The following is a 13186-nucleotide window of genomic DNA, read 5'->3' as shown; positions in this document are numbered from 1 at the left end:
TTATTTGAAATAAGTAAGGAAAAAATTTTACTTGTAATGCGGTTGATATGCAGAAAAAACTCATTAACTATTTGAGGTTTCTTCGAATGTTGCCGATATACATAAGTATACATGTGTACATACACACACGTAAACGCATTAAACTCATACTACTCACTCATTCAATGACCGATGATTGCACAATGAATGCAAAACGTTGAGCTCAATAATTGAAAAATTGCACACTTTTTATGGCAAATGATGCGTTCACTTTACTGCAATAAAATCAATGCACACACACACACTCACAAGCAAACAAACATACTCGACTGCATATGCACTACATAATTTGTTTCTGTTTGCTGTCGCTGAGCGTTGAGCGTTGAGCGCCGCCTGACATGCCTAGGCGCACATGCGCATTCAGCTGAGCCATACAGGAAAACCACAAGATTGAATTTACCGCCTCATGTGATATCGAACGGCGTCAACGACAATGACGCTAATAATGGAACGTCGATTGGACGATTGAGTGCTTGGGAAGACATGCATTCGGTGGAATCACGTTGATGAAGGAAGGCGATAAAAGTGTCACTAAATAATGTAGTATTTTGTTGCTATAGCTTGTTGTCGAAGGAAGATGTTAAAAGTTGGTTAAAGAATCCAGTGGAATAAAAGTTGATTGAAAGCTTGCAATGAAAAGCTGATGTCACTCAAATGAAAGCTGATCTTGCTCTAGAGTTATGTAAAAGGTTGCCTAGGGCGTTTAAAGAGCTCTGGCCACTTATTCTGTAGCAAAACAGCACCTCCTTAACCTTTCGATTACCACTCTTTTTGTGGAAAATAGCACGCCGATACTTTGTCTTTATTGACAGCGTTTTGGGCACTGATACAGCATTGCATATCCGCTATCTAAGATACCATTTTGAAACTCAGAAGAGTGGATTACGGAGAGAGGGTATTACCCACAACTGTAAACATTTAAACTTGTGCCTCCTATTCGAGAAAGCCGTTGAACCACGTTCAGTTCAGTGAGAAACATTTCACCTCAAATGTTCCAGCGCTCGCCTTAAACCCGCTTGTACGAAGCGTCCTTAAAAATCGATCAATGGCTTTATGTTTTAATGAGCTGCTGGCCCCATAGGTCACTTTTGCGATATTTGGGCACAGAAAATCGTATCCACTATCTCCAGAAGTGTGCCTTCCAGTGCCGAGCTCGACTCCCCCATATATGGTCTTAAGCTATACTTTGTTTTCTTGAGGGAGACATTTCGCTAAAATCCTTCCATGCCCCTTAAATGTTGAATGGTACCGACTTAAAAAACTTAAAAGGTAAATTTTGATGTAACCATTTTACTGGTTACAGTGCCAGAATGAGTGTAATCAGGGATAATGAAATCGGGCTGGTTGGCAGCTGTCAGTTTCTCAACAAATATCCTTTTCACTCCGGTATGCGCTCCTGGAAATTAACACAGGACCCTTTGTGATGGTGGTATATTACAGCGGAACTTTTCGGACTTTAGGTCGTTGGGGAAGCTTTTGTCTCAAATGCGTGTTTCGAAAAGCATTTCTCCTGTCATTCTCTCACTTCTCGAGTCGCACTAAAGACGTAACTACTAACTAACTAGTACCGGCAGATTTAATAAGCCTTTAACGACGTTCATTAGACAACGACTAATTTAAAGCTTTCACAAACAATTTATTGTTAGTTTTGCTTTTACTTCTTAAATATTTTAATTGATTTGAGAAAAAGTTAAATGGCTTTTTTAAACAAACTCTATTGAAATTGAAAGTGTTTTTTATACTTTCAAGTTCAATGAAAATCCCCTTTTAGCAAACCTCAAAGTGCTTTCGCTTGCACTTCCTGAAATGATTTTTTAATCGCTTTGAATTAACTTAGATTCGATACGTTTGTATTGTAGTTTGCAATATATGTATCTACGTTGGAATTAATACCTAAACAAACTCAAAATTGATCAGCAAAGAGTAAATGTCTTGGATTGCACATTTTTAATGCGAAAAATAAGGCAATTCAAAGACACCTTGCCAGCAAAAGCAATTGAAATCATTAAAGTGGAAACGCTTATGAAGAGAATGGCAATACGCCTGCTACGATATCACTACTCAAGTGATGCGATCGATTACCCCATCGATCCAGTAGCTCAACGAGTGAGCACGTGAGCAAAAGTGCCAGCAAGACGAGTGCAGATAAGTGGGTGCGCATGCGCAAAGTGTGTAAACATGCAGTGGCAAAAGGGCAGGCAGCAATCGTTGTGCTTTATGCAGTAGGCGCTACTACTACTCGGGTGTGAAAATGCAGTTTTTTCTGAATTGTTTTTCGTTTTTATTCAGCTAACCTAGTGGATAGTTGCAATTTCTTGTGGACAATTATTTATTTTTATTTTTTTATTTCCTTCGGAAAATACTCGAAGCGTGGCGATTGTCTAGCTGTATGTTGAATTTCAGGTTCAATTGCGAGGTTAATTAGTTGCTTTTACTTAGTGACTGCTTACATTTAAACAGTAAGATACTGTTGGCTAACGTTTTTTTTTAAAGAAATTTCAAAATTGTTTACTCACTTTTTTTGCCTTTCAGAAAGGGCGGCGGATGGTCGCTGGGCATGCCACGTGGATCGGACATTTCCATTAGCGGATTGTAGAGTTTACCCGGGTCAATCCCGGGCGGAAAGAGACCAAGCGGCGAGTCCAAGCCAAACACTAAAAGAGCATAAAAATAACATAAATACATATGTATAAGTCCAATTAAATAAAAATAATATGAGTATAATATGTATTATTTTAGAGGCGTTTGTAATTCTCCACATAACTAGGAAAGATGGAAAAGCTCCTTGCAAAAGTTGTGAATTGAAAATATCTAAAACTCTAAGGCCCGTTTTCACTACCTCTGGTTAACACTAATCTCCAGTTTAACATCGTTACCGACGTTACTGACTCCATACATATAACATTGGGTCGATAACGTCGGTAACAATATTTAACTAGAGATTAGTGTTAATGGTGAAACCGGCCCTTAGCAGTAATCTGCCCATTTTATTGAAAGCTTAATAAAGCATTATCCGCGTGCAGCGCTTTTAAAAATTTTCCATTCATTTTATATATTTAAATAGATATAGTATGGCAGTTGCGATGAAAACATAAACTGCTGACGTTTTAAGCTTGCATCCTTTGCGCGGCTCTAAAAAATGTAGATATATAAAGCTTAAAAAGTTTTGCGTGCGGGAAAGGCTATTTTATATGAATATGTCGATTAAAAGCTCCCTCTGTTCGTTACTAGGGTAAAAGCTGCTTTAGAGCTGCAAAATGCATATAAAGTATTACATGGCAGTGGTGGTGTTCGCGCGCAGAGCTTCTTAAGCTTTCTACGCATTTTATTTATTCTATACATTTTGTTCCACCTCAAAAAAAAAAGATCACAATCGCTACGCTATATGGCATGCAGTAAGCGGTCTCTAGTCACTAATAGTGACTTTTGTTGGTAAACTTGGATTTTGAGACTATTTGGTATTCAGTACGCTGTCTCACGTCTCTAGTCTCAAAAATAAGTCACTAATTTGTCAGCTGGCTAAGAGCCGGTCACAAAAATAGAAGTATGGAGGAAAAGCTTATTTCTTTCCATTTTATTAAAAAAAAACGCGAAAATGAAGGGAGGGAATTTGTTCAACAAGAATTTCATTAGGAAATAAACCAAAATGCTTTAATATCATACCATGATAAAAACATAACAAGGTAAAACCATTGAGAGCAAGTCTGACGTTTGCCAACAATATAATTTTAAAATCAAAACTCAAACTCACACACACATTCTCATTTCCAATCTCAAACAACAACAATTGTGAACAATTTAATTTTGTTATTTTCAATTTTATATGATTTTAAAATGTTGGAAAACGTCAGAAAAAAATCATGGCCGACGAAATGAGAGAATGAATTTACCTTGTAATATTTTTATCATGTATCATACAAATGTATTGAAAAAAAAATTTATTTTTTTGTTTTTAAAACTTTATAATCTAAAGATTGTTAGAAAAAAATAAAACTAATAAAAAAATAAAAAGATACTAAGTAAAAAAAATAAAAAATCCTCTACGGCCGAGGAGGACTTGAACCCGGACCCTCTCGGCTGCCAGCCTAATGCTTTGACCACTCGGCCATTGCGACTCTTTGAGCGGCGCGGACAAAAGGCATACATAAACACTATCAGTTGATTGTCTGTGTTTGCTTTCACCACACATTTTTGGTGAACTTTTTGTGACTCTCTCCTTTTGAATACCCAAATCGTCTCAAGTCACAAAAATAGTCACTAATTGCTAATCTAAAATTTATTGACTTGAGATGAGACTGAATTACTACATCCCAGGGTAAGTATTATTACATCTGATCTGTGTCGCAAATTACTGCTCAAAGTCGCTATTAGTTCCCGGGCAGCGGTTTCTAGTAGTGTATAAGATAATTCGGCATAGAACAATTAATAACGAGATACTTATACTATTTGAACTTATGTATTACTAAATCGTCTATCGCTTCTGGCATATGAGCTCCTGCAATAAAATATATAGTTGACCAGTTGATGACCACTGAGTTTCTTTCCCATCAGAGTCCAAGATATGAATGAATGTTACGATATGAAATGTTACAGCTACTAGCAAGAAAAAAACAATAGCAAGATGGAAGAAAATGAGACCGACCAGGAAATGCCAAGAGGAAATTGATCTACTGTTCTCTGAGACTGAAATTATTTTAAGACGCTAATAAGCGGGCTGAAAGCTTTAGAAAGTCCCATAATATAAATGACAGAAATCCATTGGGAAGGCCTAAGCTCACAGGACGTCTACTTGGAGATAATTAGGTATGCAACATCGCTCTCCATGGCCTTGAGGATTGCAAACACTTCAGCCTGGAAGACCGGAACATGTTCCCCAAGTGAAAAATTAAGCTTATTTCCTTAGTTACCCATTTAAAGACATCTGCGCACTTCTTTAATTTGACTGTTTCTCTATAAAATAAAGGCACGCATTTCGACGGCTAAAATCAATTCAGCCATTTAAATATTCTTACTCTCATAAATTCTCAAGGCAGCAAATTCAAATCCCTCTTCCAATACATTTTTTTCTTTCTTCAAAAGCCTTTGGCTGCATGTAGTTGCAGTTCCCGTCGGAACCGTCTGCTATCCGAAAAAGAGTCATTAGGCTAAAAGTTTTTACCGCCAAACTGTCATACATTCACTAACGACAGTTGACAGCACATTAGCAGTTAATTTGACAAACTAACGGTTTTTCATAGCACTACTTTAGCCACGACGTCGACTAGCGCTTTTCGCCGCAACGAACTTCCTCTGCCCAGCATTGCAGAGTTTATTGCATGTTTTCAGACTCAGCCCTCGCACAACATCCGAATTAAGTTTTTAAAAACTCGCAGTCGAAAAATAAATTCAATTGTGGTTTCATTTATCTATTTATTTTATTTATATGTGCGCTGGCGAAGGTGCAAACAGCTGTGCCGGCAATGCAATCCAGTGCACACTGTCAGCCTCGGGGCTGATTATGGGTAACCCAGCCAAGCAATACACATCGATACCGCACCCGAGCCACCCAGTTTTGTACGAGTATTACATACACTTTCATGTGAGCCGCTTTTGGCTTCAATTTTAACGTGTATGCCAGTCTGATTGTACGGCCGCCGCGGCGGTGCTTCAGCAATTCGCGAAGGTGGAATAGTTTTGTCTACAGCACCACAATTTATGATGTCTTTGCTGCGGCGTTTGGAAAAGTCAGAGTTGAAGTTGGAAGCCGTTGCGACGGAAAAAGCAAATTTGCATGTGTGCTTTGCTATGAATTGTATGATTGCCGGTGCGCGAAAATGCAGTTGGAGGAGAGAGTGGGTGGAAGTGTGTTGAAAAATATGAATTGTGAAAAAACTGAAGCTTTTCGCAAACACATATGCCCCTCTTTCCTTTTTTTTACTACGGAGTGACATAATCGAAGAAGTTCACAAGTGGTGCTGCAAAGAAAATGGTAATGTGATTTGTGTATGATTGAAGACGACGTGCATAAATATGTAAGTACCCAGCAGCAAAAATGCGATTGCATGAGAACGCCACCTACACCAGAGTCGACTCCAAAGTAATGCAATTGCATTACAATAGCCATAAACTGCTTTTCAAATGTAATCAATTCCAATGTATCAAATACTACATGATTTTTTTTTTTTCGAATTAGTACTTTCATCCATTGACATGGCAAACCCCTTATTTTATATTCATTACATTTTGATAAAAATTGGGGTGTTCATAGTACTTTCTAAATGTAGACGTCTACATTTTGAGGCCTTTAGCATCAAATTGTGAGCACTCCATTCTAGCAGTCGTCGCAAAATCGTCGCAAAACTTTACTGGTATTGCCAGACACTTCTTTTTGCGTCCATTTTTCATATGTCGCCTTCGATTTTGGTTCTGAAAATGGTACTTTCTTTTCCTTGATTTGTTTGTTTATGGTTAGAAAGTGTCTTAAAATGTAGACGTCTACTTTTTAAAACATTCTGCATTACTTTGAGCGTAATGTTATGCTATAGGTAATGCAGAAAGAGCGACATTTCTTCGTTGATGAAAAGTAATGCAGCAGAAGCACTCACACCTTACCGCAAATTTCACGCAATGTTAAATGTAATACCATTACTTGTCATCAGTGAGGCATCGATACGGAATGCATTCCATTCGCTGCTGGGTATAGTGATTCACATACACATACGTACCTACATACAGTGTAGACAAAAACTGTTCAGACATTAAGCTGTTTGTTTGATTTTTATTACTGCGTGTGATTACCATTGAAATAGGAGCCTTAACTAATATACCGCGATGCATAAAATTTAGCAGCCCCAAAAAGCTGATACGGTTGTAGAAAATTAGGTTTAGCTAGAGTACCGTCAGATACGGTAAAAATGCTTGCGTGCCTTTTAAAAGCAAGGAGCATTGCATTACAGCAGGATAATTCCTTAATTACTAGTCTGATAGATTAAACGTCCGTTGCGAATTAGCGTAGATACCAGTCTATAGTTTGGGTTGGGTAGCAAATTTCTTGAAAAATTGTATGGTAATAATGAAAAAAAATCGTCAAGTACTAAAGCCCTATTCACGATATATACCCCTCTTCTTACCGGGGGTTTTAACCAAAAGTTGAAATATACAAGTAATTTTCATTGAAGCCGTTGGGTGCTTTTAAAGGAACTATTTTACACAAGATCTGCGGGCCAGTTCGATGGAATGACGAACTGCACGAGCTTTTTAACTATATAAACGCATAAAAATACAACGAGTGTCTTGGCTCTGCCGCGCTACAGTGAAAAGATCCTTCGACTTGGCAACCATGGATGGCAAACGAAAGAAAGAGTACATAAGGATGTTTCTGCGCTCGTCATGAACAACTAGCGCAAATTATCAAAGGCCCAAGCCGAAAAACTGCTATATTGCCAAATAAGAAGGAGAAGCATTGCGATTAAAACTTTTAATTCAAAAGATGTTGACCCTCTCACCTATTTAACTTAAATCAAGAAAGAACAGATTATTACCAAAACACACAAAACTGATTGGCTTGGTAGAGGGAGGGTACTCAAGACACGTCTACTTTATTATGCATCACTGTTATGATGTGATATGATTTCTGAGGATTTCTATATTTTACTTGCCGTAACTTAGATGACTGAGCAAAGCGTAAAGGACCTTTGGAGTAGTTGCTAATGCCACAGAGACCTTAACAAGATATTCAGTTTAGAGTCTTCATGCAATTATTGTCTGGGTTCCAGTCCATCGTTCATCACGTAATGTAAGGGGTATTGTTTACCCCCTTGAATGTAGCAGGTAACTACTTCGTGGAACGATGAATGAGCTCTAATCTCTATTTGTTGGATTTTCTGAAGGACTCACTCACCTCTGTTTTTTTCACCGGTATAAATTTCTTTTTTCGTGACATTGCGCGTTATTACTTCAGAGATATTCAATAGAAAATCAAAGGTTACATTTTGAAGCCTAAACGCCAAAGGAGCAATGCTAGAAAGTTTGACTTGGTAGGGTGCGAAATACATCTGTTGGAATATCGATATTGGATACAAAAATGTGAAAACCTTCTATAGTAAAATATATGCGTGGCTTTTGCTAAGACCAACCTAGGTTCGATTTTGGTTATAGCTTCGAAAAGGCTATCTCTTAATTAGAAAAGCCAAGTGGTTGAATATGGGGTATATGGGTAGAAAAACTGGTTCCTAGTCCTGACTGTACGGATATGCATACATATATATATATAAATACATACTATATATGCCGACATATGTACATAAATACGTGAGTATGTGTGTAATTCTACAGACATCGGAAAATATTGCATTTTCGAAAAGGTTGAAAAAATAGACACTTTTTGGTAAAAAGACAAGAACAACAAAAACAAAAAAATATTAAGTCAGCAACAACAACAACGATATACACAAAGTAATATACGCCCCAATAAACTTTTGAGGTTTTATAAATTGTCGTCAGTTTTCGCAAACATTTATCTATATATGTTGTTATTGTTGGTTTTGCTCGCGCAATTCATATTAATAATATCCGTTTGGGGAGCTTACGAAACACATACAAGTGTACATACATACAAAAATATGTATGTAGTGCTACATGCATGGCATGCATGCTATTGCAGCAAGTGCGATTGAATGTAGGTATGTATGTGAATTCCACTGCAAGGATTTCACTGCAAAATAAATAGCGACAAATATGGAAAAATAAGCGCTAAAATATGAAAAACTTGGGATTTTTAAGGAAGTAGGTACTAGGATTGACGGAATGTGTGGCAAAACAAGAGTGGGGGTAAGTTAGCAAAAGGTTGTCTTAACGTACACGTTATGATGTATGTATGTATGAAAAATCACTAACTACCGCATAAATAAATCGAGGCATGTGGAAAGCTAAAAGTTAAGGCGACAGGTGGGATATGTAGATGTGAGTTTATATGTATATGTATGTATGTAGATATATAAAAAGTTAGATATATCCAAAAGTATTTGAAACCCAGCGAACACTTTAGACCGCTGCAGGACCTTGTGTTTTGGGTATGGTTATGGATGCGGTTATGGCTATAGTTATCGTTATGGTTACGGTTATGGTTATAGCTGTGGTCATCGTAGATATTATATTAGAGGTTATAATAATGGCAATTTTGCTGGTAATGGGAAATATAAGTAAAGGGTTAGTGGTGATGTCTCAGGGAGAAAAATGTAGTTAGAAAACGAATTTTTAGTTAGTCGAAGGCTGTCAACATACATATGTATGTAAGGACATACATACATACTTACATACACAGTCCAGCCAATCGCTTAGGTAATTGGAACTTGCCTTAGGTGAAAGCAAAACCGAACCTGTTCTTGTTACAGGCAGGAAGAAAACCGTCAGGTATCTGGGTATCATGCGAGGCACAGGGGAATATTTACATAGTAAAACCGGTCAAAATTAATTGATGTATTTTTCTGCTGACACTGAAAAGAAAACTACAAGGAACGAAACTTTGTTAAACTGGCAAAGGCGATGGGACGCAAGTAGCAGTGGACGTTGGACTCACCGTTTAATACCAAAACTAGAAGCATGGATAAATCGTTCCCATGGAGAAGTTAATTTTCACATAACCCAGTTGCTTACAGGTCACGGCTACTTTAAGGTTTACCTAAGTCGTTTCAATCTAGAATAAACTGACACATGTGATACCTGCTCTGGAAGCTCACCTATTCTTCTACTGCAACAGGGTCTCCAGAGAATGGAATTATTTGCGAAATGTTGTTACAGCAGACCCAAAACCTGAACCGTATGTTTGTACGTGTGTGCTCCGTGCTCAAACCGCCTCCCGAAGAAGTACTCAACGGTAGTTCCGGGGAAAAAATCCGGTACTCTACAGTAGGAGCTTTAGTGCGTTCAAGTCCAACACTAGCGGGGTAAACAAGCTTTCGATGCTTCCTCCTTGTAAGACAAAACATACATATATAAACATTTACATATGCACGTTAGAGCGGGTCAGTTTGTATGGAGACTTTTTCGACTATAAGGCCAGTATGCAGCCCCCAAGAAAACGGTCAAGAAAAAAGTTGCCATTATTTCGGGTGTGTGTCCAAGGAATTTTAACATCTAATACTTCACAGCCTGTTGCCCACTCTTTCCTCAAGAAATAATGGAACGGGCATATATTTCTGTTGCAAACATGGGTTGCTTTGTGCTCTTTTTTACAAAAAACTTTAGAAAACCGTAGTAGAAAGCGTAGCAAATTTCTTCAGAACTGCGTACTGCCTTAAGGAAATTTGACTTAAGAAAATTTCTTTGCCGTTTCTTGTACGTTATTTTATATGGAGTTTTTGCTCTTCTTGAGAGCTGCATACTGACCTATACGCGTATAGCACAGAAGAATTCTATTTGCCATTAATTTTCCTAAGAAACCATGGGTTTAAAATCAATTTGGACTTTGCCCAATTGACAAAATAGGTTTCTTATCATTTTGCTGTAGTGTCGTAAACAAATGCTTACGTTTTGTATAAAATCATCTGGACATATCTTTTTCTTAAAACTTCCACCAGACCACGCAACAGTGAAAATTTTCACACTTTCTTCGATACCTTTTTTTCGCAATTTGGAAAACTTCAAATTGATTTTAGACTCATGGTTTGTCGGCAAAATTTGCTTAAAATTACACGTAGAATCCTCCTATGCTATGCGCACATAGACAAAAAAAAATTGACCCGCCCTAATGTACATACATATCTACTTTCACTGCAAACCAAATTTTCCGAAATATTTCAGAGTATCGAAAGTTTGTTCCGAATTTCGTATAGATTTCTTTATGAACCGTCAAAGAAAATCATATGAAATAGTTGAAATAAACTTGTAATAAAATTGTAGTAAGATTTTTAATGAAGACTCTAAAAAACATTCTTAATGGAGTTTTTACACTGCAGCATTATTTCCATTACTTTATCGATTTTCTTCCGAGATTTCTTAAAAGAATCGAGAATTCTTTAAGATTTCTCCACTATTCAGAGCATGTACTTTGAAAGCATGTTTGTATATAAGACTGTGTAAAATAAAATGACAATTTTTTCTTTTGGTCCCATATGAAAATTTAATTTTCGGTTTTTTATTTCGGTCCTCGTTTTTCAGAAAGCGCTCGCAAAAATATGAATTTTCAAGAAATACTTTTTTCACTACTTTTTGTTAAATAAACAAAAAAAAAAATCTACCTTATAGCCGTATACTGGGCTATAGAAAAAACTAAGCAATTGATTTTTGTTTAAATTTCGGACCTTTTACTTAAATTTATTTGAAATGAATCTAGTGAAAGGTCTGAAATTTCAGGAAAAAGCAATTGTTAAATTTTTATTCCTACTGCCCACTTAATGCAAGTTTGAAGTAGATAAGACTTACAGTTGCTTTTAAGCGATTTTTTTTGCTGAAGTTTACGTAAACTTTTCCTATAAATATGTCGTCGAAGACGCTTCGTATGGAAGAAAAGGACTGACACAGTCAGCAAAAAAAATAAAACAAAATAAAATTGCCAAAAATCAAAGGTAAGTCCTACGTACTTCAAACTTGCACTTATTATATTAAAATTCAGTGGGCGAGGTTATTATTTTTATTTGCTATATTTTAAAAAAATAATCGGACAATTTTTTATTATTTTATTTGCTATATTTAGTTGTTTCTTAAAAAAAAAATTGGACAACTTTTTTTTTGGAAAATTTTTTTTTTTCATTAAAAATTCAGATAGAGGACAGAAATTTAGCCACAATTAAATTTTTGTGACCCAAAACGAAATTTTCATAAGAAACCGAAAGGAAAAAAAAATCGTTTTAGTTGACACAGTCTTATGTATGTACATACATATGTATATTCACTCACTTTTTTCACAGACATCCTGCATTGAGAAATCACTGAACTAGCGTGAGTTAAAAGCAGAAGAAAAACAACAAAGTTTGGAAACCGTACGTCTGTCGAACTGCTATCGCTCAACCACCATTTCTCCCACTCCATTTTTACAACCATAAAGCATTCACACATATCCTTCTGCCTGGCTGATTGCATTTGTGACGCATTCAATATTAAATGGGAAGATCAAATCATATGCTAGCGTTCGCACATCGGCCCCCAACATGTTCTAGAATTAACTACTATTTATTAAGGCTTGCGTCTGCTTAAAAATCCTTGAAAAAATTATTACCTTTATTGCATGAGCTTATCCTTGATGCTTAAGCGCTCATCACTTGATTTTCTTTGAAATTCTTTCATTGTTGTAGCAAAAGTCTACAGTTTTTTAATACTCTTTTCGCCGCGCTATCTTAATACCCGATGCATGGGTAGATTCAGTGGCAGCATTTGAATGATTGTCATTATTGCATATATCCTGACATATTTCTCTAAGACGCCCACTTACATATTTAATACATACACGCACACCTCAACATGCGCATACATTTATTCATATGCTTCGGCTTCAATGCACCACTTGAGCTGAAAGAGTCTGAAACGCTGTGCTCCTCACCCCCGATCACTATTGCCTTGGCTATTTGGTACGCGATTTTCATAAGCTTTTGTTTTGCATTTGAATGGTTACGTCTTCGACTTCGCCTTCGCCTTCGCGACCGCCTTAGTCCTTGAAAGCCTCACTCCAAACATATGTATGTATGTATGCTCGCTTTGCAGAAGTGTTCCTTTACCCATCCATATGTAGGGTATGTAGGTAGTTGTATTTGTATAAGTCAGTCTTATGAAATCATTCAGTGGAATGTCAATATTACGCGTTGCCACTCGCTTGCTTTGCCGCGCACTACACACTGCCAGGATTTCTAACGCTCGCTTGTGACAATTTCCAACAAAGTTGCACAGGTTGATTCAGCAATGCATCCTGCGCAAAGCACTCCATAACATTTTTTTTTTGTCGTATTTGCCATTATTTTCTTCACTTTTTCAGTTCCGTCATCATCAGCGATTTACTTGTTTCTGGAGCATGTGTAGAAGGATACTTCAAGCGTAAAATCTTAATAGAATTATAATTTCCATTGTTTGCAAGTCGGCTGCTTCGAGCGGTTGTGGCGTGGTAAGTAAAAGTTGGCCTCGCAGGTACTAGCTGCGGTGCCTAAAGACACGTTTATTATTTGCTAAAGCTTTGTTTTGG

The 13186-nt window shown here is 37.0% G+C and overlaps 1 protein-coding gene across 2 annotated transcripts in view; it reads right to left on the bottom strand.

Annotated features, from left to right (window-relative positions):
• LOC118744480 (protein jim lovell) overlaps positions 1–13186 on the bottom strand; it is a 68040-nt gene that overhangs the window by 14877 nt on the left and 39977 nt on the right. For both annotated transcript variants that reach the window (XM_036477522.1, XM_036477523.1), the window contains one exon: positions 2556–2693. In XM_036477522.1, coding sequence (XP_036333415.1) covers positions 2556–2693 — 138 coding nt within the window. The remainder of the gene's footprint in view (positions 1–2555; positions 2694–13186) is intronic.

The sequence above is a fragment of the Rhagoletis pomonella genome, unplaced genomic scaffold, assembly GCF_013731165.1.
Source record: "Rhagoletis pomonella isolate Grant_MI unplaced genomic scaffold, Rhpom_1.0 Rhpom_scaffold_00008, whole genome shotgun sequence".
Classification (NCBI taxonomy): domain Eukaryota; kingdom Metazoa; phylum Arthropoda; class Insecta; order Diptera; family Tephritidae; genus Rhagoletis; species Rhagoletis pomonella.
Note: the sequence above shows the minus strand (reverse complement) of the source record. Positions and strands in the feature narration are given on the sequence as shown.